Raw genomic sequence first — 26,999 nt, forward strand, 5'->3', positions numbered from 1 at the left:
TCACCCCCTCCATTCAATTCATTAAACCTGCAGGTGATCCGCAGATCTTTCTACTGCGGAGTGCTGACTGACGTAGCACCCAACACCAAGTGACCCCTTTGTGAGTCAATTAAAAACCGTAACAACCCATTAAGCTGTCTACCTGTCACCAACAGTGTGTGTGCGCTTGCTTGCTTCCGATTATAATCACAAACCATTGGACCAATTGGCCCCGAACATACGTTTTATACTCTTTCTAATATTTTAACTTTCATTTCTAGTTTTCTGGCCAAGGCCAAGATTCACATTTACTACCGTATTATACCGAATATAAGAAGACTGATTATAAAACGACCCCATTTTTCAAGAAAAAATTGCCTAAAAGGTAGGAATAAGGGCTAAGGCAAGATAGGGCCCCACCCAAGCATTTTCAGGGGTTTGCAGGAAAAACTAACTACTTGTTACAGTATTCTCTTGTAGCCTACTGTGCATGAATGAATGCAGAGTAAAAGCGCTGCTCTCTAAACCAAGTCCTCACCCCTCAGTGGTAACATCAGTGTCCCATCATGCATCACCCCCCACTGGCCTTGAGAATGGAGTTAACAGAGTTCAAGTTGCTGACTCAGACTTGTTTTGCACTCAAAGTCTGCTGACTTTAGCATGCTGACTGGAGACTGAACTCCAGACAGCTGTGTGGAAGATTTCGACATCTAATAAAGATGTCAAATTAATGTAGAAGGTTTAATGTGCTATGTAGACGATGTTCGAACCAGTTTCCATGTTTGCAGAATATGTGTGCATTCATTTTAATTACTATTATTATGAAAGCCTGTCAGTCGATCCATCCGTCATGACACTATATATTATCAGTCCATGACGCCTCATGACACATCACGCCACCATTAGCACCATATATGGTTGTCAGTCCATCACGGCTCGTGACACGCTTCATATATGGCCGTCTCCATATATGAAGATCACGACACTGACCTCATCCAACCCTGGATAGCCATACATGGAGAAGACTGGATCATCACCTAGATCTGCCAGCAACTCTACATCTGACCTCAAACCATTTGATCTTCATATATGGAGCTGACCTGTTCTGACAGTGACATTCCATTATGTTGATCTGACCTCATCAAACCCTGGACAGTGTACAGTCAAGAAGACACTCCATATATGGCCAGTACAGAATTAATTCCATGCTGATCTGACCCCCCCCCCCTACCAAGCACCAGCTCTCACCCAGCAGTCTGCTATCATCACCCAGGCGGAAATTGTCGCTTCTAGTAGATGTATGAATGCAATAGTGGTGAACTATTTTTTCTGGTTCATATTCAGCACAAGAAAAAGTGGCTGTCAGGAATCCAGGATGCTTTGACCCATTTCCCCCTCAGAAATCCTTTAAATGGGGCTGTGTAAAAAAATGTTCATGACATGTATTTCTGTTATGCTATGTTGATTAATTGAATACATAGGACCATAATGGAAACAAGTCCCCATGTCTTTTTGTGACATCCTTTCAGCTTGTCTTTACTGGTCTGCTGTTTACATTACTGACTAAAGTATTCAATCACTAAAAAATAACTACCGTAAATGTTGCATGGGAGGAGAAAAAGTAGCTACAATTTCCTTGTAGGCCTAATTGATTTAATATGATTGATTGATTGATTGAAATCTTTATTAACAGTTTGCAGAATTACAGTACATTTCAAGCACAAACTCAATACAAAGACTGTTAACTGTGAGTGGACGACCCAATTAAGCCTTACACTTGTTTACAACAGGGTCCACATTGTTCAATTCATCAAAACATTTAGAGACAAACAAATAGACACTTCTATGTAGTTAAAGAACAGAACAGGAATTCATCATATAGGAAGCGAAAAGGGAAAAAAAGTATATATACAGTGAGGGGAACAGGGGGATAAAAGAAAAGAAAAGAAAACGAAAGACAGAGTGTAGGGCGCCTGCACACAACACCATGCGTTGATGCCATGTGTGCATATGTGTATATAAAGTCCTATCCTACTAATTTCGTTTTAAAAGATTGCCAGGGCTCGGCTCGTAATGCTATATCCATGTGATTGCAGCAGAGTTCACTGAGTGCATCACTATTGTATTTGTATAGACTCAGCTACTGCTAAAAGAAAGATTTTTGAACCATTCCCTATTCCCTTTGTTCTCGCTTGTTGATAACACTTTGGCACACTTCTTATTTCTAAAATACTTTATATTATTTTTTACCCCCTTTTAAATGACACGGCCGTATGCGGCGTATGGCTCATTTTTTCTTCTTCTTTTTTAGCAAACATTTCGACTGTGGCTGAAGTATCAACAGCTTAAAAGTAATTTGACGACACTCCCTGCCAGCCAGAAGCCAGTCGGTAATTTTTCATTCTATCGAGTCTCCAGTAGAGACCGCGCCTGCGCCTCTACTGTCTACTCCTCTTTCCCACCCCGAGCAAGGCTTCGCCAATCCTGGGCTGACTCCATCCTACGACTCGGCGTCCCAGCAGCCAGCACTAATAAGTCTTCCCTACACTACCAGTAATGGGGGAGTGATAGAGACACGCTACTAACTGAGAAGCATAGAAGTTGAGGAGTGGAGAAAAGAAGCGGGCCGGACAGCACTGCACAGCGCCCACAGAGGAGACAGACACACATTCTACAGTTGCTGTTGTTGAGTAGAGCTCCCCAAAAAGCCTGCTGTAAAAGGGATGGAGAGAAAGGTAATGAACTGGTTCTGTTCTTTGCTTGCTGCTATACGTTGTGGTTGGTTATATTGCACATTGTTTTATTGTGCCTCCTCTCTCTTTTCCGTGGACGTTAACTGTGTCTTGCTGCGTCCACCATTAAAACAAACTATTCAGTATTTTTGTTATTATAAAACCCTGGCTTGCCCACGAATTCTTTCTGTAGCCAGCGTTGCCCGGTACAGATCAGATTAGTGCGCACGGGAGTTTTTCCCCGTCTGGCTCTAATTTTATTGTGCTTCCCCGGCTCCAAAAAAAGAAAAGAAACGCCGGATTTAATCACAACAGCCAACGGGGTCTGATTCATTCTTATTCCGCGGCAAATGTTGTCGAGTGGCGCACATATGGTTTTCCACGAGCTAGATAGATTTGTAGCAGATACATGGCGGATAGATGTAGAATATTTATGGACTGTAAAGGCGGCTACAGTAGCAGCTACTGTCTGCATCACACACACACACACACACACACACACACACACACGGCTGCCTGGTGGCTGTAGTTGCACCACCACCACCACCTCACCCTTCCCCTCCACCTCCCAGCCCAGAGCCCACCACCCCTCCACCCTCCCTCCACCCCGGCCGCAGACGCAGGCAGACACGAGCCGCTTGTTAACCTTGACTGGTGTGGGAAACAGACACTTGAGAAGTAATAGAGGGGATGCACGGTAAAGCAAGAGAGACCACTGCCCTCCCCTCTCCTCTTGTCTGCTCTGCTCTGCTCTCCTCTCCTCCCTCTTGACGCATGTAGCTACAACAACCCATGGTGATTTATGTTCCCCCCCTGCATGCATGCAGACAGTGACAGTGCACCTCCTGCCCCTGTAGCCTTGGATGGATCAAGACTATCACCTAGATGTATTTTTATCGAGTCTGACTTTTACTTTCTTGTACGAAAGTAAAAGTCAGACTGGATAAGAAACATCTATGATAGTCTTGATCCAAGGCTATATAACCCCTGCCTCGTGGTACAGTATCTCCAACATCCACACCACCATGATGGCACGCCTAACCCGTTGGTTCTCAACCTTTTCAGGCCATGACCGGTGACCCCCCCAAACAAACAAACAAACCCGCCCTAACCCTACCCACTCCAGGTACATTCATTTAAGCCTCAGTTATACTTTAGTAGTGTGCAGGTGTCATGTTGCTCATTAGACCTAAACAGCAGGTCTACAAGCTCAAAACGCGTCATGAATGTGAGCTTGTAGTAGGCTATATCTGCTATTTACGGCAATGCAACACCAACGTGAAACCAAGTATGAAACACAACACCCCTGTGAAGTGAGGAGAGATCTTATCATACATCCTCTCATTCCGGCCAATCACAATTTGTATCCTCACCTTCGTCTTCAATGTATGTTTGTGTTTACACTCAGAGCTGGCCATTCATTGTCAATGGCATTCAATGTTTGTGTTAACACAATGTTTGAGTTTGCACAAACCCTCAAAGCTGGACATAGGAATGGGCTAGCGCCCCTCACAAATAGGCTTTATTAGTCGGTGCGTTTTGATTTTCTTTTGTTGGAAAAGTTTTTCTTTCTCGTTCTTGATGCTCTGCAGCCTGGCAGACAGATAAGTGTATGGAGACAGGGCTCTCCTCTCTCAGGGATTTAGTGGTGTGTGTATGTATGGTAGCAGTTTTAACTGCTGCTGCTGCTCCTGGAAAGGAAAGAAATTATATTATATTATGTGACGTGTGCTGCTGCTAACCCCATATCAGTTTCACTTGAGTGAAATGCAGGCTCATCTGGTTTGTGTCCATCTTCAAACGGAGCGTCTCCCGTTACATTTTGCTACGATAACGATGCTGCTGTTGTTGCTTTCCCAATTCAGTTATTCTTAACAGGTTTGTAGTGTTTAGAATATTGGGATCAATGTATTTGTTTTGATCCTTTTGATCTGGGATTGAACATGCTTTTGATTGATTGATTGACTGATTGGTTGATTGAATATACTTTATTAACAATTTGCAGATTGTACAGAGGTATGGTTTACAAAGATTGTAAAAGTAGTGATGGCATGTGATGCAAGATATCGGTAGCGTACCGAATCCACTTACCGATATCTATGTGACTACTAATTCTAGAGATTGCGTCCTCAGACACATTCTGTGCTGTGATTGGCTGAGCATCGCATAACGGGTGTGCCACATGAGCCAATATAGGCTGCAGAGAGAGAGGGGGGAGAGTACAGTACAGTACAGTACAGTACAGTACAGAGTAGTACAGTACAGAGACAGAGTACTGTGAGGCATACAGCCGCCTCACGTGCCTGCATGCGTGTGTGTGTGTGTTGGGTTTGGCTGTTCTTAACTTAAGCAGGCACGGGTATGGACTATGTAATAATGCAATATATCAGTATCTGTACCTGCATTTTTTACCCTGCGCAATATTTCTATATCGTACATGTCCAGATAAAAGGATAATAATAATCAAAATCACAATTAAGTGATCCATTGTGGTCCACTGGTCCTGTGTATTCAATTCATGGAGACATTTCAAGACGTACTATAATAAACGACATAAAGACATAATCAACACTAGCAATGAACGTAGTGGTGGTGGTGATGGTTGAAAGGGAGAGACTATTTGTACCTGTTGCTTACACAAGGATACCGACTAGTTCACCACTATTGCATTCATACATCTACTAGGCCCTATATTGACATAAAATGGCATTTCATTTTTATTGTTATGAATATGATATAAGAGGAAGAGGCTAATCCCTTAAACTGAGGCTACTGAATTTTGAAAGAAACCAGTGTTTGGCATTAGCATTTGTTTTCGCTACTGTGACACGTTATCGTAAAAAATACCTGGATCATAATAATTTGGACACTATCTCAGACTCATAACACTTTGGGTTTTATTGTGTACCTAACCGTACACATTATTGTGTGGGGACTCGGGAGGATTCAGTGAACCAGATTTTACCCAGATTACTTTCTCATTTCGATGGGAATTTACATTTTCCTCCCCTTGTGGTCTCCTGATAGAGGCCAACTTTGAAAGAAAACAGTCTTACACGACATAATTGAATCATGGATGGTGTCAGGGCATTCCACATTTTGGTGGCAGTGTAGTGGAGTAGCAGTGGTGGAAATTAACTATACATTTACTTAAGTACTGTACTTAAGTACAATTTTGAGGTATTTGTACTCCAAATGCACTTTTATATATTTTTATATATATTTGTATACAGACAACTTGAAATGGGACATTCATTCGATAATGAACTTTTGGTTCTTCTGGTACTTTAAGTACATTTACTTTAGTACTTTTACTCAAGTAAATTTTGAATTCCGTACTTTTACTTGTAACGGAGTAGTTCTGCATTGCACAATTGGTACTTTCACTTAAATAAAACGTGTGAGTATTTTTTCAAACTCTGGTTACACATAATTTAATCATGGATGGTGTCGGGGGGGCCTCGGTGCATTCCACATTTTGGTGGTAGAGTAATAGAATGAGAATTTTCCCATGTTTGTTCTGTATGTGGGTAGATCATGGCTGCTCCTCCTCCGTAGGGTTGTGGCTGTGGGTGTCACTCCCTTTGGAGAGTTAGACAGGTATGTGGCTATTGAGGGTACCCACTGTCCTTTTGACTACATCTTAAATACCAATCCCGGCCTATGTTATTTGCTTAACCCATTTTGGGCGGGAATCCCCTTTGGTGTTTTAAACATTATGTTATATGCTATTGAAAAATTGCAGATCTACAAGCTCATAGCGCACGAGCTTGTACGTCTGCTATTTTGGAAAAATATATAGAAGATTTTTTATTTATTTTGAGGTCAGGCCTAAATGTGGTTAACCCTGTCTTTTACCCTGCTGAGCCATCCCAAACTAGCAAAGTGTGTTGGAATTAGGTGGCTTAAGGCCGAGAAGTAGTCAATCAAGAGAAAATAAATATTAAGTATAATCTATTGAGGGAAAAACTCTGTGCATGTAGAGTTTTCCATAGATCTTAGTCTCTCTTTAATCAAGGGCTATCTGCCCAGTGTTCATTCCATTCCTCTCTAGTGTGTTCTTAGGTTCCACCCAGAAAAGACATATATACGTTGAATTTCCGTGCCTAATGGTGCAAGTATGTGTAACTTCTGCTCTTTCTCTCTCTCTCTCTCTCTCTCTCTCTCTCTCTCTCTCTCTCTGCGCTGTGTTTTAGTTTATAATAATATACCAGCCCTAAGGCAATAGACTGCAGGGGTCTTCAATGTTTTCAGGTCAAGGACCCCGAGAGAGATGAAGCAGAGACCCCCCCCCCCACTACATATCGTATAACGTTGCGTTGCAGATTAAACTTTTTCATAGATTTCATAGATTGGCTTCATAGACTTGTTTGACAGCCCTATCATCAGTGTTTGTTGGATTCATGTTAACCCATTTAGGCCTGACCTAGAAATTTCAAAAAAATCTTCTAAGCTCGTAGCGCGCCACCGGCCACTCGGTAGATCTGCTATTTTTCAACAGCTAAATTATAACAATGTTTAAAACACCAAAAGGGTTACGGCCCAGAATGGGTTAATGTGTACTGTACACATATTTTCAGATATTTAACCTATGAATGGTTCTAGGTTGCCAAGCGACAGATACAGCTGGAAATTAACCGAAAGTGAAACATTTGCCTGCCATCCACCTCAACGCTATCAGATTTATTTATTGTTTTCCCAGATTGCATTTTTGTGGTCAAAACAAGCTATATTCAACGGCCCATAACTAAAGAACCGATAATCGCGGTTACAAAATGTATTTCTCGGGTGAAAGAAAATACAATTGCGCATCACTTTACACAACATTTGTTTACATCTGGTTCACGTTGCGGGTTTCGTGGGCCTTCAGAATAAGGGTCTTGAACTTTTCACCGAAGTGGTGGAAGAATTAATTAATTATACGTGGCAGTTAATGTGGATGCACTAAATTAAATGTTGTATGTTGTCCATACAGTGACAAAAATAACAGTAGTGGTTCACACTTGATATTTTATCCAAATATCACGCAAATCGGTACACATGTTCTTTATAGTCATGTGATCTAGATGGATCGGTAGGCTAAGATAGTAAGATTGACATCTAAAGTTTGCAGGTGTGGCGAAACATTGCATAAATAAAGTTGTCCTTATTGTGTAGAGTTGTAGACGGTAATGTGTGTAGACGGTAACGCAGGTCATTGTTGTTGTACTGTAGTCTAGACGACTGATCCCTGCCTACGCACCCGTCTCTGAGCTGATCAGGTATGCATAAGACCTTGCTTTATTCCTTTTATAGTGAAACCCTGTGAATAAGCATTGCGCCTCAAAAAGTGATTCCGGTTCACTTGTTATCTTGGACATAGCCTGGCCCAGCCAGCGTGCTGGGGCGGGTAGTGCTGGCTGGATAATATTGGTTCACCGATCTCTGAGCAAATGAAAATAAAAGCCTGGGTAGTGAGGCTATCTTGGACATGAAGTCATGAACACACACGGAGTGAATTATTCCTAAACTTAACCTCAGTAAAACTATACCTAACCCCTAAACTTATTCTTAACCTTATCACTCAGTAAAACAAATTAAAGTATACAAGGACAGCTGGGTACGAGTGGTCCATGAATAGCGTTCCGTTTACCGTAAAAAAAATAAACGGATGTCTTCCTGGTTCATACAGTAAACAGTAGGAAGGACACAGCCCCATTCAAATGAATGGAGAATGTCACAGCTCATACAATTTACAAGTCACTTATCCAGAGTGACTTACAAAAAATGCAATACACTGTCACTAATATATGATCACAATAGTAACCTGTACATTGGAACTATAGGAGATCAGGTAAACCTAGCATCCGTTTAAATAACATGCTATCTAAATTACATTCTTAACATTGCAATGAAGAAAAACAAGTCTAAAGTAACAAAAGTTACTTCTCAGTTGCACGACTGATTTCAGTCATTTGGATTCCATAGAAGCTACCATGTCTCACAATGTTACATGTTAAATACTTGACCTGGCTTTTTAACTGGTGCAACCACTTCATTAAGTAGCTTTGTGTGTACCTGGCTGCCTGGGTCTGAGCATGAAAATAGCATTTGGTTGTTTTTCAAAACCAAGTGTCACTGTTGTGCAACCTAACACATCGGTATACATATTAACTGTATGATTTCAGGTGTTACAGTACAGTACAGTACAGTACAGTAGAGGGACCCCCTGGGGACCCCCACACGGTAACTCTGTCATTTCTCAACCATTTCGGACACGGGGCAGCTCGCCAGAAACCAGGCCGGCACCCTGGGTGCGTTTCTGTGTGTCTGGAAGTTCCGGGGACCCCCACACGGATTTGCACCACTTACTTCACACAGGTGTGATTTTCTTAGTTAAGAAGTCAGGCCTCCCCAGGTTGGCAGAAGAAGTGTAGCGCCCAGGATTACATTAGATTGACACTGGGTGAAAAAAATTGGTTGCAAAATGGTGGGATAAAAATGTATAGAAAAAAAAGAAGGCCTCTCTGTGTTTGATTAGGTTTGAAACAACGTTTTGACTGACCAGTCGGGTCCATCGTCCATCAAAGTTTTGCAAAGTAGAAGTTTTTCAGCACAAGGCTTTCCCATAACTATCAACTCCGACCTCTCTGGTTTTTCCACCCGTTTTCTTTTTTTTGTCCCTACTGTCCAGTGGCATTGATTAGATTTGGCTCTGAAAAAATAATGGGTTACCCAATTAAATGTTCCATGGCTTTGTGTTTTGAGTTTTTCACAGGGCTAAATGGACAATGGAGCACTTCCTTATTTGGCTGACAAGGAATGTACCAGAGGAGTGGGGGAGAACGAGAGGGCCTTTGTTACCCAGGAAACCAACTAGCCTACTGTAATATTTGGCCTTGATTGGAACTACAGTATGGTGAACAAAGTTAAATCAATTCTGAATTCAAGCTGTCAATGCCATTTTTACAGCAATGCTGTGATTATGCAGTGTTTTATAAACATGTTGCATTTATTGATTGAATACTTTATTAACAGTACATTGGTACAATTTTACAATGATGCTAAAAGGATAACATGAAAAGCCCTGAGGGATTGTTTCCATTGTGGTCCTACTGTATGTATTCAATTCATCAAGAAATAGTAGCTACTTAACACTTGTAGCAATACTGTAAGTGTATAATTTTTTGTTTTTACATTTTCTGTTTGACTTTTAGGCTTCATAATCACAAATTGCACAGAGCAGATATCACTGACACATTTAATATATTTTTTTAATATTGTTTTCTTTCCAAAAATTCACAAAATAGCAGAAATAGTTGATTTACAAGCTTACAACACGTCACTTTGACATGTTGTAAGCTTGTAGAACTGCTTCTATCTAACATGTATGGACTTTTAGTTGATTATTGTGACGGGCCTATTTTGAAGGAGGATAAGGATTCAAGGAATCACACTTTTTGATGTCTGTTGGTAGGGCATTCCACATTTTGCCGACATAACAGCAGAACAAATTGAACTCCATGTTTGTGCCAAATCTGGGAGATCAGTGGAGCTCCCAACATGTAACACGTCAGTACAGACTAGGATATGTACCATATGGACGTATACCATTTTGAAGCCATAAAGTCTATTCTCAGACTTTCCCTCTCGGCCAGTGTGGTTTCCTTTCCTCCTTAAGAGATTATGGATTTATATCGTTTTAAGTAGTGCGTTTTGTAGCCTAATTACACACATGGTGCAGGCACTGCCTGCCAAATGTTTACAGTGATGTGCTTTTAAATCGCTGTTATCTTTGCCCAAAGAAGAGTGACCCAAATCAAATTAGCTGCTGCATCAAATCCGCCGACTCGCACGCTGATCCCCTTCAATGCTGTACAACACGGTGTGGTTTGATGAGGTTCACTTCACTGACTCACTGATTCTTTTCAATGTTGTACAGTGGTATCTGATGATTAGGGTTGGGTATCGGAACAAACTGGATCCAACATTGAGGAACCGGAATCGGTTCCATCACATTTGGAACCATTTACCGTTTTACTTGTTTGTGGACTTCACTTCTCAAACCTTTTTAATTTCGAGGATCCATCATAAGACCGGTAAGGGTCAATTTGGAATCTGACTGAATTTGAACGAAGGCCAAAATGATGTACATATCTTAAAATATAGGAATCAATAAAGGGAACTGTTGAGGAATTGGACCGTTAAGAAGCAATCGTTAAGGAACCGGGAATGGTTAAAATCCCAAAGGATCATTCCCAACCCTATATGAGATCCACTGACTCACCCATCCCTTTCAGTGCTGTACAGTACCGTAATGTGACTAATGTCTGATGAGATCCATTGACTCTGAGAGCAACTGTCTGGGTTATAACCGCTACATGGTTCACCGAGGCTGAGTTGACCCATTTAGATGTAACCGCTCAATACTGCACCAGACTCACTCAGCAGAGCAAGGCACACATAAAGAGTGTACAGAACAAGAGTCGTGCAGTAGTTGAATAGAGAAACTCACTCACAAAGCCTGTAGCGATATATAAGCAAATGCAGCAGTGGCATTTTATGTGCAATGTGATGATAATGCCAATGCTGGCACAAATTTTGTGACTTTTTTTTAAAGGTGTGAAATGGCTCTTTCTGTGCATTTAATTATGTATGGAGCTGCCGTTGGTGCAACGTTCAACAACAAAAGGTTTTAGTTTGTTGGTTAATGAGACTGCTTTATTCTGATCTCTGTACAGTCTTGTCTGTGCGATCGGGTTAAGCTTCCCCCTGACTGCTCATTATTTCACCTCACTTCTTCCCATGTTTTGTCATGTTTGGAGAGTTTGTCTGCAATTGCACTGTGATTTTCAGACCTCCGTTTCTTTTTCCCCCCACGCCCCACTGAGTATACTGCTGTAGCACGGCCTCTGCCTGCAGCACTTTTCATCCAGGGTTTGGTTTTATAGAACCGTCTTGATTACAATCATCCAATAGGTCTGATTGTTGTCCTCGTTCTGTCTGATCTCTCTACCCATCCAGCCCGGGCAGAGTGGCGCTGAAAGATCAGGGCTAATGGTTTGGACGTAGACTCTGAATGGGGAGGGGAGAGGAGCGGCGGGGATGGTGGGTGTGTGGTGTGGGGTAGCAACTAGCAAGAGACTTTCTGCAACCCAGAAAAAATTGGGTTCATAGCGAGCATATTACTGAGAAAATATTCCGGCAGTGTAATTTTTCATTAGATGGTCTCGTAGCCGGGGTATATGGTTTATTCATCATGAGCGCCAGGCTGTGTTTCACTGCAGGCTTTGAGTCAGAGAGCTTGACGTCGGCTTGGGGTTAACCCTGAGGTCTGACTGCATAACGCTGTGCCGAGTGGGGGAAGGTCACTGAGTCTGACCACGGTGCTAACTAACATGGCTGCATGCATATTAAGCTGTCTCTGTGCGTAATAGCTAACGTTCATTTGAAGCCAAAATAGGCTTCCTATAGAAGCATTTTTGGGGCTCGTGCTCTTATCTAGACCAATGGTTCCAAATCTCGGGGTCGGGACCCTCAGGGGGTTGCCCTAATTATTTTGTTGGGTCCCCAGATGATTAGCTTAATGTGCAACATTAGTTTTCTCACTCAGCAGTCAACAAACAAACATACAGGGATCTGCAGTCTGCACATTTCTCAAGTTACAATTGAATGACTTTTAAGACCTCTTTAATATCGAATTGACCAAATATAGTAAAATATTATGTAATAAAGAGGCAAACATTGTGAAAATAGCCAGTCTACAAGCTCTACAACGCCTTTCGGTTCGAATATTTTTCTGTGGAACCGAGTCAAACTAAATAATGCCTTGATCTAGACTAGGATTCAACAGGTGAGCAGGTGGATGCTGATGACTCCTTGCTTGGTATTCCTTCTCGGCTTCTGTTTAGTGATCAACCATGTGACTCTGAGTCTGGACCCCCAGGGTGTCCCCTCCCCATGACTGGGTTGCAATAATCCAACACAATGCCTAATGCTAATTTCACGACTATAAACAACTATATAATAATGTGCATTTTTACACTCTCAAGAGTTAAAGATCTATAAGGGTCCATTTGGCTACCAACTCTTGATCTATCTTTTAGCTGAGACCACCTGGAACCCCCTCAAGGACCACTGGTTGTCACAGGACCACTGGTTGAGAACCACTGCTTTGAAATAACACAGTGAAATATTGCATTACACTCATCCAGTTTACAGCAGATATGAACTGGCTAGCTATCTCAGACCACCACCACCACCAGCTGCTGCTCCAGATTTTTTATTTTTTATTTATTTTTAAGTCTCTGCAGCATGAGGCTTCTCTTTGGTGATTGGTGGGCACCTAGTTTGGAAGGGAAGGCAGAACAGCCATGTCGCCATGGCTACAGCAAACAGGAAATGCCCTGCAGCAGGTTACACAGTGCTCTGGGCTTGTTCCGGTGCTGCTGCCGCTGCCCGGGGCTGCGGGCATGCAGGGAGGGGGGAGACTCGGCTCATTGTGAGGCTGTTTGCTGGCCGGGTCTTTTCCATCCATTCCCACACCACAATGCCCCCTTTTCAGGTCGACAGGAGCAGCCCGGTGCCTGCCAAGGAGCTCAACTGTAAACGCTGCTGCTGCCCTAGGATAAAGAGAGAGATCCTTTGTCCACAAACAAGCCCTGAAAATCCTAGGGTTTTGACCCGTAAGCCTGATTTGTGTTTTGTTGCACACCGGCGTCGCCAGCAGTAAATAGCAGACCTGCAAGCTCACAACGCATCACAAATCGTGACGCGTTGTGAGCTTGTAGATTCACGGCATGCAACACTGGGTGCAACGAAGTATAAATCAGGCTTACGAGCTTGCAGTATGAAGCATTTCAAGACTCTACAACAAACCGAACACTTTAAAATAATATATTGTTGCTTTCAAGCCACCCACCCACCCTTTCTATATTACATTACCATGATGATAAGTGTTTATAATAAGCACAGCTTTTTAATATAGGCCTATTTATTGTAAAGTGGCGTAGATGTTCAGTTCAGTTCAATTCAATTTGATTAAAGTGTCAAATCCCAACTAGTTGTCTCAAGACACTTTACATGTAATGAAAAACTCTCCCTTAACTGGAAGAAACGTCAGGCAGACCCAGGCTCTAGGGTGGGCAGCCATCTGCCTCCACCGTGTCGAGTCGATAAGGGGGGGGGGGGAAGCGAAGCGAGAGAGAGAAGGAGAGACAGAGGGAGATACCACTATAGTAGCAATAACAATAATAATACATATAATAGTGTAAGATTGTATATAATAATATAATATTATAATATTATGGTATAGCGATGGTGTATAGTGGTATAGCATAATTTAGTTGCAATCCGTGGAGAGGCCCGGTCCGCAGTTACACTCTCGGTCTGCAGCTGGGGGTCAGCAATAATAGTCTGTGAAACTGAGAAGTGGGAGACACAAAAGGAGACTCCGGGCAGTGCGTTCCCGGATGTGGCGTTATAGTGGCAGACCTTACTGGAGCGCAAGTCTGTACAGTGTTAATTACAATTGCACTAATGGGACATGAACCCACCTAACCCACAATAAAGGGGGGAGAAGGAGGAGAGAGAGAAAGGGGATGTAGCAGGGAAGAGGGGAGGGCAAGGGTGGAGAGGGGAAGAGGAGAGGTGTTCATTTTTGCTTTACTGAAGCAGATGAAACGGGGAAAAGGCTCAGGTGGAATGACTCTGGCAGGGTTCCGTCATAGAAGGGGTTAATACTATTGTTCATATTCTTCATAGGAATGAGGCTGTATGGCTAATTTAATACTTTTGTGCCTGTTTGCTCGCCAGAAAATAACATATTTTCAATTTAATCATTACACTATCTCTAGGCACATTTTTCTATTTATTAGTTTTTACCTCCCATGTGAGACTTTTCTCTTTAGCTGCAAGGAATCCATCCTGAAATCCACTTCCCCATCTCTCGACACATGCGTCTAAACATAAAACTATTCAAGAAGAAAATGGGGAAAGTACAGTTGGAGGAGGTCCAGCATTGTGTTAAACAGAGCTACTCATATGTCACATTACAACGATATGCATTATATTATATATACAGGCCAGGGTTTAAAGCTTTTTTAAACATAGTATACAACAAAGCCTCATATTTAAAAACTGTGTATAGGTAGCAGATCTGTTTATATGTGGTTATATGCATTATGTATACTATACAGATAGTACAGATAGTGTTTATATGTGCAGTATGGACGGTCTATATCAGCTGCAGGTCCACTCGGTACAAAGAAACACAATGGTTAGTAGTCCTTAGGGTGGTTGTGTTCCATTGCCAGCCGTCCTGCAGTAAAGGTGCGGTAAAGCCTGCATGCTTTTGAACAATCCCTTTGATGATGGCCGTTGAGAGGCTCTCCCTAAAGATCTGTCTTTTTAAGCAGCTTGAGCTCAGGGTTTTGTTTGCAGCAGCTCTCCGAAACTGAACGAACTAGAGGGGGGCCCAGCTCCAGGGAGAGGGACTCAGTCTGGACTGGAGTAAGACGTGTTCGGCACTCTCTTTTCCTGTCCTCATTCTCCCTATTGCGCCCCAACTGTCTGCGACAGTAATGTTGAAGAGAGCAGGTTCCATGGTTTCTGCTTTACAGTATGTGAAACCTCGCTATTCTTTATTCATTTCGGATCCCCATTAGCTGCCACCAAAGTGGCCACACAACAAACATATAACACAACACAATAAAAACACGTGCAGTCTTACTAAAAAAAACAAACATTTCAAGACGATAAAAAGTTAAAATCTTAAAAGTCTAAAAGTCTTTTAAGGGGTTTCTCTAACTAGCCTTACTGGGTACCATCTACGGTCAGTGACTAGATCATAGATCGGATCAGATAGACCAGTAAGGCTTTGGGACATTTACTCAGTCATGACCCATAAGAATGTGTCCATGACCCACACATGGGTCCTGACCCACTGTTTGGGCAACACTGCTCTAGACGTAGGTAACCTTTTCTCAGCCTACAGTACACCAAGGCCCCTAATATGTTGGGTGCCGCCTTACCCCTCATCCTTAACGTTATTAGACACTTTTTACTATTTTTAAAAAACATTTTATAATTGTTCAACTAGCTGATCTACATCGATGGTGTGAGCTTGTAGATTGGCTATTTGAACTTTTGAATTTTTGAATTTACTTTTGAATTAAAAAAAAAAAAAAAAGGTAAAAACAAACAAAAATTGCAAAGACGTTTAGGGATAAGGGATAAAGATAGGGACAATTTCTTCCCCTAAAAAAATAGATGATCTACAAGATAACCCTATATCTTCTGTCCATTTTGCTTTGATATAACATACCCTCTGTCTGTCTGTCTGTCTGTCTGTCTGTCTGTCTGTCTGTCTGTCTATTGCTGGCTCACGTTCTCTCTGGGTTCAATACAAAGTTTTATTGGCACGATGAGATCATCCTTGGGTTGTCAATGCATCAGGCACAATGCGTCAGAAAACTGCACATGAAAACGATACACAGAGTAACACAGTATTCTTAAAGCTGCAATCCGTAAATTCATCTCTCTGGTATGGGAGTCGTGTGTACTGCCTGCAGCTCATAAGCACAGCATTTCCCCTGGCCAAGCGGGGATTGCCCTCTTGGGTGAATGGTAAATGTTTGGTCTCCCAATGTGCAGGAGAGCATCCCGTGTTCAAATCCCAGCCTCCCAGTCCCAGGTAGGAGGACATACGGATTGCAGCTTTGCCTTTAACTTGACTCATTTTGTTCCACTTTCTACATCTCTCTCTCGCTCGCAAAGGTTAAGGGAACGTATAGACAAAGAGGCTGCACTCAAACTCTCTCTCTCTCTCTCTCTCTCTCTCTCTCTCTCTCTCTTGATACATTTTAAGGGAACGTAGACAAAGAGGCTGCACTCAAACTCTCTCTCTCTCTCTTTCTCTCTCCCTCTCTCTCCTGTGAACTGTTAAGGGAACGTAGACAAAGAGGTTGCACAGGAAAAAAAGGTCATTGGGTGGATTTCTCCCCCCCCCCCCCTACTGTAGTGTAGAGCCCTGCTCAGGCTCCATTGCCACCACATGGCATCGCTGACTAATGCAGGGCAAAGCAAACTTCTAAAGAAAAGTACACTACTACAGTGGATTATAGTCAATTAGTTGTGTTTTTTTTTTTTAATACTGTTTTTATTAGGCATTTTGTATATGACATAACTTCAGAATATCATTGACAGATAATGAGTAATTAAGTGATATAAAATGAAAAACAAAATAATAGTGACAGCCTCAGGTAGTGTAAATGTTAAACAGTGACAAATGTGAACAGACAAACAAAACAAAGACAACAGGACAGACAAACTTTCCCAACATGTTGTTGTAAATCAACTGAATTACAGACATTTTTATTTTTAAATTAGTAAAACTTAAAGAAAGAAAAAACACTCAGTTCCTTAATTTTTTATTCAATTCAATTATGTTATCTATTGTGTAGGAGGGGTTAGCGTGCACCTATTGAAATAGTCAGTTGTGTGTTATTTTCGACTAAATGTTTCAGTAGTAGTGGCCATCAATATATTGTCCGTACAAATGTGTCCGTGGCAAAGACCGTTATAATGTTCTTATTTTGATTATAAGATCCTGACATTATTCTTCAGGACACTTTATTCACTATATGCCACTATGGCACATTAGGACGGGTCCATTTGGTTCCATGTGTACACTCTCAGTTACAGACCTGCTTATTGTCATATGATTCAGGGCTCTTCATGTGTTTATATGGTAATATTATTGTCCGCTCATTTTGTATTTCTGTGGCAAAAAATTGAATTTTGACAAATATGTCCACCACAAGCCAGCATGGCGATGAGCCATGTTTGTAGGATAGACCACCAGACCAGTTTTAAAATTCTCCAGAATGTGCTGTCACCCTCTAGTGGCTTAACGGTGAAATTAACCAACACTAATCCATCCACAAAAACAAAACAGGTGAACAACAACTGATCGGAAAGGAAACCAATCGGTCTCCCACACAAAGAAACACACAAACGTATGCATAATACTTTGGCCCGCATTTCATCCCATTTCCGTTCACACTGCAGTGTTTGTATTTCATAAAAAAACAGAATGTGACCTCTGTGAATGGGTCTTTGCTCCCTCTGTTGGCTGTACATAATACTGCCGCTGCTCCCCCTTACCCCCTGTTACCCCCTCCTCTCTACCCCCCTGTCTGCTACACACTGGGACATTACCATTTGGTGAGACCTGACTGGCTTCGGGGTTGAGGGAGAGAGACGACGGGGGTCCGACAAGGGGTACCCCTGCGCTCAACTCTCCCAATGCCATCGCCTGCCTTGCCTGTGCTACTGGATCTCTTTGTTATCTTTGAACGCCCCCGTGCCGTTACTGGAGAAACCAGGGACTAGCATATGTTTTTTTCTGTGTGTGTGTGTGTGTGTGTGTGTGTGTGTGTGTGTGTGTGTGCGTGTGCACGTGCCGTGCATGTATGTGTGTGTGTGTGTGTGTGTGTGTGTGTGTGTGTGTGTGTGAGAGAGAGAGATTTTTGACCTTGCACGAGATCAAAGCAGACTTTGCAATGCAAATCTTTTTCCTATGCATAACGCAGAGCTGTGTCATTCATGTAGTGTTCAAAGGAAGGTAATTAATTGTACAAGTCTCGTTCTGAAAGGCTATGTATATTATAGCAGCGTCGCGTCTCTGCGTCAAGCAGCAGACATGGACCCACGGTCACAGCCTGAGTCAACAGCTGTCCTCAGTGTTCCTTGAAACATAAGAGCGAAGAAAGCACACTACGCCGGTGGTACCCTCTTCTGAACAGCAGGTGTCACCACCAAGAGAGGAGAAATTCCATCAATAAAACACTGGGGAAGGGCAGAAACCTGCCGCTCAATAGATTGACCACAAATTGTCAAGATGGTGAAGAGAAATCAATAAGTGTAGAAGTGGAGGGAGGTCAGAATGTGGGGGCGGGGGGGGGGGGGCTATGCACTGAAATTATCGAAGGGTTTACGCCGCCCTTACTGGGGTAGAAAATACTCTGCGTGATCTGGGGCAGTGGTTCCCAAACCTTTTTGTGTCAAGGACCCCCAAATTGACACGAATTAACCCGCGGACCCCCATTAGAAAAGATATGCCAGGGTCCTCCATAAGAGAACATTTTTATGGCTCTCGTGGCAGCAGTTTCATTTCAAGGACCCTCAGTTTGATATGCAATAGGCTACAGACCCCCATTTAATGGCATTTCTATCTCTGAGATCCCAATTTGTACTGTAAAATCAATGTTAATTTAACTCTGAGAGTGTACAAATGGAAACAAATGGACCAGTTATGGTCCATTTGGTTCCATTTGTACACTCTCAGAGTTACAGTCCCACAAGGGCCCATTTGGTTCCAAACTATCATTTAGCAAGGCATGAATTCTCCTCCTTTATCATATAATCATCAGTGCACATGGGGGGGGGTCAAGCTCTCCAAAGGGCTTGACCTTTGACCTAAAGGTCACACAGGCTCTCCACTGCAGCTGCCCCGTGCTGCTCTAATAATTTCAGCGCAACCAAATCATCCTGACTTCATGCCACGGCCGTCCGCCTCTAGGAGCCAGGAGCGTTTCGTCTGGCATTCAGATGCGGGACTGTGGTGGTCTGATAGAGGTCAGAGCGCCTGTACCGAGCCCAGAGAGCTTCCATTCGATTCCCCCACAAGGAATAACCATTCCAGTGTGTGTTTTCATTTTCATTAGTGAGATGTTGTTGAGTCCCTATTCCCTACCTGCTCACTCATCATTAGATTGGATGTCAATTAAATTCAAGTCAAATGAGATCTATTGGCATGAGAAAACGTTTATATAAGTGTCAACCAGAGGCGTATCTATACAATAAGGTGAGGACAGGCGTCCACCTGTCCAAATCCATTTTCTGCCAGGTCAAAATCCACACAATGAGAAAAAAGAGAGGACAAAAACAAGACCTGAGAACTATTTGTGGACAGCTGATTGGCCGTCGCGGTAGAGCACGACCCTCAATCACCCATTGGAATGCAAATGTCTGCCTTTCAGCCTTTGTATCCTACTCGTCTGGCAGGTATATCTCTTTGAAAACCTTTAGTGCTATGAATGTAATTCCTGGAAACGCCTCAAACTCAAAACACAATAAAAACTATTTAAGGAAAGAAAATAGGGAAAGTCTGTACAGTTGGAGGGGGTACAGTATTGTGTTAAACAGAGCTATGTCACATTGCGATTGTTATATGTAGACCACGTCCATCTGGCCAGCAAGGTGGTAACTGGTAACTAAACGAGGTGCAATTTCCCATTGACAGCCCATTCATCCAAACAGAAAAATAATAATAATCTGATTGTATTAACAACGTCAAACTCACCAACATTGTAACTGTAATACTTTCTATCTGCTTGTTTGTTTCATAAAAATCCATCGTAGACATGTTATGAGCTACTTCCTGTCAAGAAATTCCTTTTAGATGATTATTTTTTTAAGTGTCAGAGTTTGGAAGCGCTCATTATCAGTAAAGCAACGTCCTGCTGCCTCCCGCATCATGTGCAAATTCAAAACGGGTGGGCACACTTCCAAACGCCAACACCAAATCACCTGCAAGGAAATTATTGACAGGAAGTAGCTCATAACATGTCTACGGTGGCTTTTCGTACAACTGCAATGTTGGTGAGTTTGACGTTTAATACAATCAGATAGGACTTTTCTGTTTGGATGTATGGGTTGTCAATGGGGAATTGCACCTAGTTACCACCTTTCTGGCAAGATGGACGCGATCTGCAAATGTTCAATTGCTGTCTCTGTTTCTCTTGGTTCGTGTTTTTGGCCAAACGCCCAAAAACATCCCACCAACGTTTCCTTTACAATTTACAATTTACAATTTAGGCATTTAGCAGACGCTCTTAATCCAGAGCGACTTACATTAAGCAAGAACAAAAGCATGGGAATACATCACATAAAGACATTTATCATGAAACATGCGTAGCTAAGAAAGTAACAGTGGAATATCTATAATGAAACTATACATATAAGCTATACATCTATACTACTATGCTACGTACTATGACGTGCTATGACTACTAGAATTGCTATCTAAGGGGGTGGGGTAAGTGCTATGGGCCATGATGGAGTCTGAAAAGGTGGGTTTTCAGACTACGGCGGAAGATTGGGAGTGATGCTGCAGTTCTGACTGCAATGGGAAGTGCATTCCACAGTTTTGGAGCCAGAAGGGAGAAGAGTTTGGGACGTGTGGAGCGTTGTCCCGGCGTTTTTAGTGAGGGTACTTCCAGCTTCCCTGCGTTGGCTGATCTGAGTGAGCGGGAGGGTTTGTAGGGTTCGATCATACTTGCAAGATATGGGGGAGCCATACCTTTGGTTGCTTTGAATGCCAGCATCAGGGTTTTGTATTCTGTGCGGGCAGCGACCGGGAGCCAGTGGAGGGAGCGGAGCAGGGGGGAGACATGTGAGAATTTTGGCTGGTTGAAGACCAAGCGAGCTGCAGCATTTTGGATCAGCTGGAGAGGCTTAAGTGCACATGCTGGTAGGCCAGTAAGGAGGGAGTTACAATAGTCAAGTTTTGACAAGACTGTTGTCTGGATTAGGAGCTGGGCTGATTCCTGGGTGAGGAACGGTCTAATTCGTCGTATGTTATAGAGTGTGAACCTACAGGATCGAGTGACAGCTGTGATGTGAGTTTTGAACGAGAGCTGACTGTCCAGGACAACACCAAGATTCCTGGCTGTTGGGACAGACGTTACCAGGGCGTTGTCTATGGAGATAGTTAGCTCCCGCATAGGGCAGGACTTAGCTGGGAAGAAGAGAAGCTCAGTCTTGTCTGGGTTCAGTTTGAGGTGGTTGGAGGACATCCACTGTGAGATGTCAGCCAGGCATGCGGTGATGTGCTCTTCCACCTGAGTGGCAGAGGGGGGGAAGGATAGAAACAGTTGTGTGTCATCGGCGTAGCAGTGATAGGATATATTGTGAGCAGAGATGATAGTGCCAAGGGATTTAGTGTACAGTGAGAAAAGGAGGGGACCAAGAACCGATCCCTGTGGGACCCCAGTTTGGAGGGTTCGGGGGGATGATAACAGACCTTTCCAGGAAACCTGGTAGGTCCGGTCGGTGAGGTAGGAAGAGAACCACTTTAGTGCCGTTCCACCGATGCCTAGATCCGCTAGGGTGTCTAGGAGCAGCTGGTGGTTCACTGTGTCAAATGCTGCCGATAGGTCTAGGAGGATCAGTACTGCAGAGTGGGAAGCAGCTTGGGCAGCATGTAGTGCTTCTGTGACTGCCAGCAGGGCAGTTTCTGTGGAGTGGGCCTTCTTAAATCCGGACTGGTTGGGATCCAGCAGGTTGTGCTGTGAGAGATGGAGAGAGAGCTGGTTGGAGACAACACGTTCAATGGTTTTAGAAATAAATGAAAGGAGTGATACCGGTCTGTAGTTCTTGACATCTGAGGGGTCAAGAGTTGGTTTCTTGAGGAGTGGTGTTACTCTGGCTGACTTGAGGGCAGATGGGACACAGCCTGAGGTTACTGAGGTGTTGATGATGGAGGTGATGAAGGGGAGCAGATCAGGTGCGATGGTCTGGAAGATTGGAGACGGGACAGGGTCAAGAGGACAGGTGGTAGGTCTAGAGGATGTCACTAGTTGTAGAACCTCGTCTGGGGAAAGAGGAGAGAAGGAGGACATGCATGGTATGTTGGGGTTAGTGTTGGTTGAGTCAGATGCCACTTTATGTGGGAGGGGAGGAAAGGAGCTGCTGATATCATCAACCTTCTTCTCGAAGTAGTTGACAAAAACCTCAGCAGTGAGGGATGCAGGTTGAGTGGGGGGAGGGGGTTTAAGGAGGGAGGAGAAAGTGGAGAAGAGCTTCCTGGGGTTAGAAGAACAGGATTGGATTTTGGTGTGGTAGAAAGAGGTTTTAGCAGTGGTTAGTGAGAGGGCGAAGGCAGAGAGGAGTGAGTGAAAGTGGGAAAGGTCATCTGGTAGCTTTGTCTTGTGCCACTTTCTTTCGGCTGCCCTTAGAGGTGTTCGTTCAGATCTGAGAGTTTCAGATAGCCAGGGAGCCGGTGGACATGAGCGAGCTGGCCTGGATGAGAGCGGGCAGTGTTGGTCGAATGCAGATGAGATAGAGGAGAGGAAGGATGAGGTTGCAGTGTCAGGTGAGAGGGAGAGGAAGGACTCCAGGGAGGGTAGAGAGGAGAGAATAGAGGATGAGAGGGAGGAGGGGTTTAGGGACTAGGGACTTTAGTGCCACCCTTAATCACCTGCAGTGACACTTTTCTCACCTTGCCCCAATACCACCCCCACACACACACACACACGCGCGCACACACACACACACACACACAGGCTAGAGGCCAGGGGACAGCAGCAGCGATAATTTGCCCCTCACGTGTCAGTCAAATCTCCTTTGATTTCCATCGGCACTTCACTGCCGTTGTCATTTAAATCAATCTTGTGAATATATTACATCCGTGGAGGGGGGGGGGGGGGGGGCAGGAGGAGAGGACAGAGGACGGTGGGGACAAGAGACAGAGTCGTAATCCTAAATGTAGGACGACCTTAGAGTATATATACTCTAAGAGGACGACGGAGTCTGAAAAAAGGTCCTGTTGTGTGGCAAACCAAATTGAAGACTCATCGTCATTGGTCAGAGAGATGGCCTGTCGCATCGCCCAACCTTGGCATCATCGAAGCTCTACACCGCTGTCTCTTGAAAATAAATAGTCTGATCTGCAATCGATTGATGATTGAATACTTTATTAGTCAAAACTGTAAACGGCACGGACTGCCATATGGTATACAGTAAAACATTTAGGCCAAAGGATTGTAGTATTGTTTCCATTGTGGGCCCATGTATTCAATTCATCAACAGAGCATAGAATATTATCGGATGAATACATGTAAGCTCATAATAGGTCGCAATGTGACATGTTGTGAGCTTGTAGAACTAGAATGGCTATTTTCACAGCGTGCAACAAAGTATGAAGTGTTACTTGTGTGTCTATATGGTTTGCTGCTGTAGGCACTGGAGTGCAGTAATAGTGTACCGAAGTCCTGACGTTACTCGCTCGTCCCCTGAGGGGTCACGGACGTTTATGGCCCAATTTACATTTACATCTTAAAAAATAATCGTCTCATATAAGCATTGTGGTCAAAAAATAAACAAGCTGTCACTCATATGTGATACAGTCTGTTTCTGGCAAAAAATGTAACTAATTCGGCAGCGGTAGTGTTAGCGTTTTCTCGCCGTCAGTTGAGTCTTCATAGTCAAAGCGCCTGGATCATATTTTTTTGGAACACAGTTCTTATTTGACATGTGGATATCGGAAAGGCCTATGGGAATTCTGAATGGGGAAAAATAAAATACAAATGAGACCCACGTATAGGATGAGTAAATTACATCAGACTTCGGTGCTCTATAATAGCCAGACTTCGGAGTGCTGCCTATAGTTTTCGTTTCGTTTTTGTGAATCTTGGTGAGCCGTGCACCGTGTACGCGGTAAATAGCATCACACAGACGGACTGAGTGTGCTTATTCTGCCCTACTGTAGCACAGTAGAGCCGATAGTTTAAACGTACAGTAGCTCTCTCTCTCCCCAGTCAGTGGGTGAAAGGTGAAGCTAATGAGGCAAAAGAGAGGAGGACGCCCTTAACCTCTGAATGCTCTCTTGACAAAAGCCAACCCAGACAAGTCACGCACACGCACACGCAAGCGCATGTGCACACGCACACCCAGGAAGTGAAGATGCTCTGTATGTGAGTGTTTTGTCTTTTGTGAGCTGGGCGTAGAGGCAAATAATACACAAATGCCATTTCCCTTCCTTCCTTGTGTTCTTCAGACCACAATTAACATCAATGGCCTTGTGTTAACCACTTGAACCCACTTGAGGTCATAAAACACTAGTACAGAGCCCTGAGGGACTCTGCTCAACCATATGGAGGTTTAAGTCATTACTTATTTGCTTTTCCGAGTGCAGAGATGTAATTATAATGATAAATATGACAGGGTCAAGCCCAAAAAGAAAAAGCTATACGCAATATAGACATTATATAAACATTGATGACTGAAATTATTTGAAAAAAAAATCACACTTGTGAGGAGCGCTCTTTATCACCTTTAAGACGCCCTGAGGGTGAAACAACAGAGCTTCTTAATCCGGCACAGTTGAGAAGCAGGAGTTGAACTATTAATCTGGTGTCAGTGAGGTCAGATGTAGAGTTGCTGGGCGGCTCCATATATGCAGATCTAGTATGTCAAACCATGTATGGCTATCCAGGGTTTGATCAGGTCAGTGTTGTGATCTTCATATATGGAGATCCAGGTGATGATAGTCAGCTCCACATAATGGAGATCCATGTGTTGTACCAACTTGGTTCATATGCAAGTGTGACTCGCGTTACGGCAACCACACTGTGATATGTGGCCATATATTGACATTCCCATATATGGGGAAGGGCCCCTGGCGATGTCGTATACGTCCCAGTGCGAAATGATCCGCTGATGAATAACTACATGATTAAGACAGATGCCTTCCTGTGCTGGCGCGCCAACGTGGACATCAGGGCGGTCACAAGCCGCCATGCCATGATCCAGTACCTGACAAAGTACGAGCCCCCTTCTGAGACCGGTGATGTATTTCATAGTAAATGCGACCTTCGGCCTTTAATGAGGGCCTATATCCTATTTATAGACACATTATAATGTATGGCAAATGAACTACTGCATTTATACTACTACTGCCTTTCTCCGAAGCACTTTACAATGTACTTCACTTTTACCAATTCACACACCGATGGCGTAGGAAACCATGCAAGGCACCAACCTGCAGCAAATTAGGGGTCAATTCAGCGTCTTGCTCAAGGACACTTCCAACACGCAGCCAGGAGGAGGCAGAAATCAAATGTGGAACCTTAGTTGGCGGAGCCCGTGTAGCAATCTAAACACACTAATGTAATGCCCTGGGTGTATAGCGTACACACGCCGTGTCGCACTGCGAAAAAAGACCAATATACAAGTTCACAAAATGTGTCATGATTCATGCTGCGACGCATTGTGACTCTTGTGAGCTTGTAGATCAAAGCGACACAAGGAGAGGACTTAGTGCAGGCAGAAGTGTATATAGGTGCATGTTATCTCTGGCGGGTGGAAACCTTCAAAACGGGAATCAAATTCAAAAGCTACTTTCGATGCTTTGCTGTGACGCTGTAGTGCGTTAATTTACAAAGAAACATTTAAAATATGGAGATAAGAGGTTTCTGCGATATAACAACAACAACGATATATTATATACATAGTGTGGATATTAGTTTATGATAATATGTTGTATGGTCCCTTTAAGAGAGCCCTGGGTCCTTTTTTGAGAATGAGTCCCAACTCAGAGCTCTATGTGTGTGTGTGTGTGTGTGTGTGTGTGTGTGTGCGTGTGTGTGCTTGTGTGCGTGTGTGTGTGCTGACCATGGCCTCTTGGTTTGTCGCTGGGTGGCGGGGGGATTGGGGTGGCGGGGGAGCTGCAGCAGAACTGAGGAATAGCTAACTGATTCTAACCTCCCCATACAACAACCCCCCCCGGCCCTGTTTAAACAGCAGCCAGCCAGCCCATGGCTCTGAGGCCACACCGCATGTCCTTATCAACCAATGGAATGCAACAGCTGCGCGGGGGAGCAGGCGAGCGGGCGAGGGTGGGCTGGTCTGAAACCCCCCTGCCAGACCCCCACACACACACACACACTCCACTCCCCCCTCTCTCTCCAAGCAAGAAGCGAGCGACGCGCCGGGCTCCTGAAAGGCAGCTCAACTAAAAAGTGAGCGAGACACACAGCCACAGCCAGAGACAGAGTCTAGGCACAGAGGGGCTGCCTGCCGCACATTCAAAATAGAGAGAGAGAGAGAGAGAGAGAGAGAGAGGGGCTGTGTGCGTGCATGCATGCGTGCGTGTATATGCATGCATGTGTGTGGGAGAGCAAGAGAGAGAGAGAGGGAGACTGAGAAGGAGAGTCAGGGACAGGCAGCTGCTGAAAGGAGAGCACAAAGAGAAGGAAAGTGGAGCAGGGGAGGGGAACCGGAGGCTGCCTGGGAGAAGGCTGAGAGAGGGAGAGAGAGAGAGAGATAGAGAGAGAGACAGAGAAGAGAAGAGGGAAAGACAAAAGAAAGAGAGAGGAAGACCTAGCCAAAAGCAGGAGAGAGAGGGTGAACGGAGGAGCAAATGGCTACGGAGGAGACGGCGGGGGGAGCGCGGAAAGCCACCAAGAGCAAACTGTTTGAGTTCCTGGTCCATGGAGTGGTGAGTGTCTCTCTGTCATTCTCTCT

The 26,999-nt window shown here is 43.8% G+C and overlaps 1 protein-coding gene across 4 annotated transcripts in view; it reads left to right on the forward strand.

Annotated features, from left to right (window-relative positions):
- Positions 1-2,524: 2,524 nt before the first annotated feature.
- Positions 2,525-26,999, forward strand: part of smarcd3b (SWI/SNF related BAF chromatin remodeling complex subunit D3b) — a 70,009-nt gene continuing 45,534 nt past the window's right edge. For 2 of the 4 annotated variants that reach the window (XR_013966179.1, XM_080794313.1), the window contains exon 1: positions 26,476-26,973. Coding sequence is in view for 3 of the 4 variants with exons in the window: in XM_080794313.1 (XP_080650439.1) it covers positions 26,896-26,973 (78 nt within the window). In the remaining variant the exon portion in view is untranslated. Of the gene's footprint in view, positions 2,715-26,473; positions 26,974-26,999 lie in introns of those variants that run through there. The other 2 variants (XM_080794314.1, XM_080794315.1) reach the window with 2 other exon arrangements.

The sequence above is a fragment of the Protomyctophum bolini genome, assembly GCF_963924005.1.
Source record: "Protomyctophum bolini genome assembly, chromosome: 21".
Lineage (NCBI taxonomy): Eukaryota > Metazoa > Chordata > Actinopteri > Myctophiformes > Myctophidae > Protomyctophum > Protomyctophum bolini.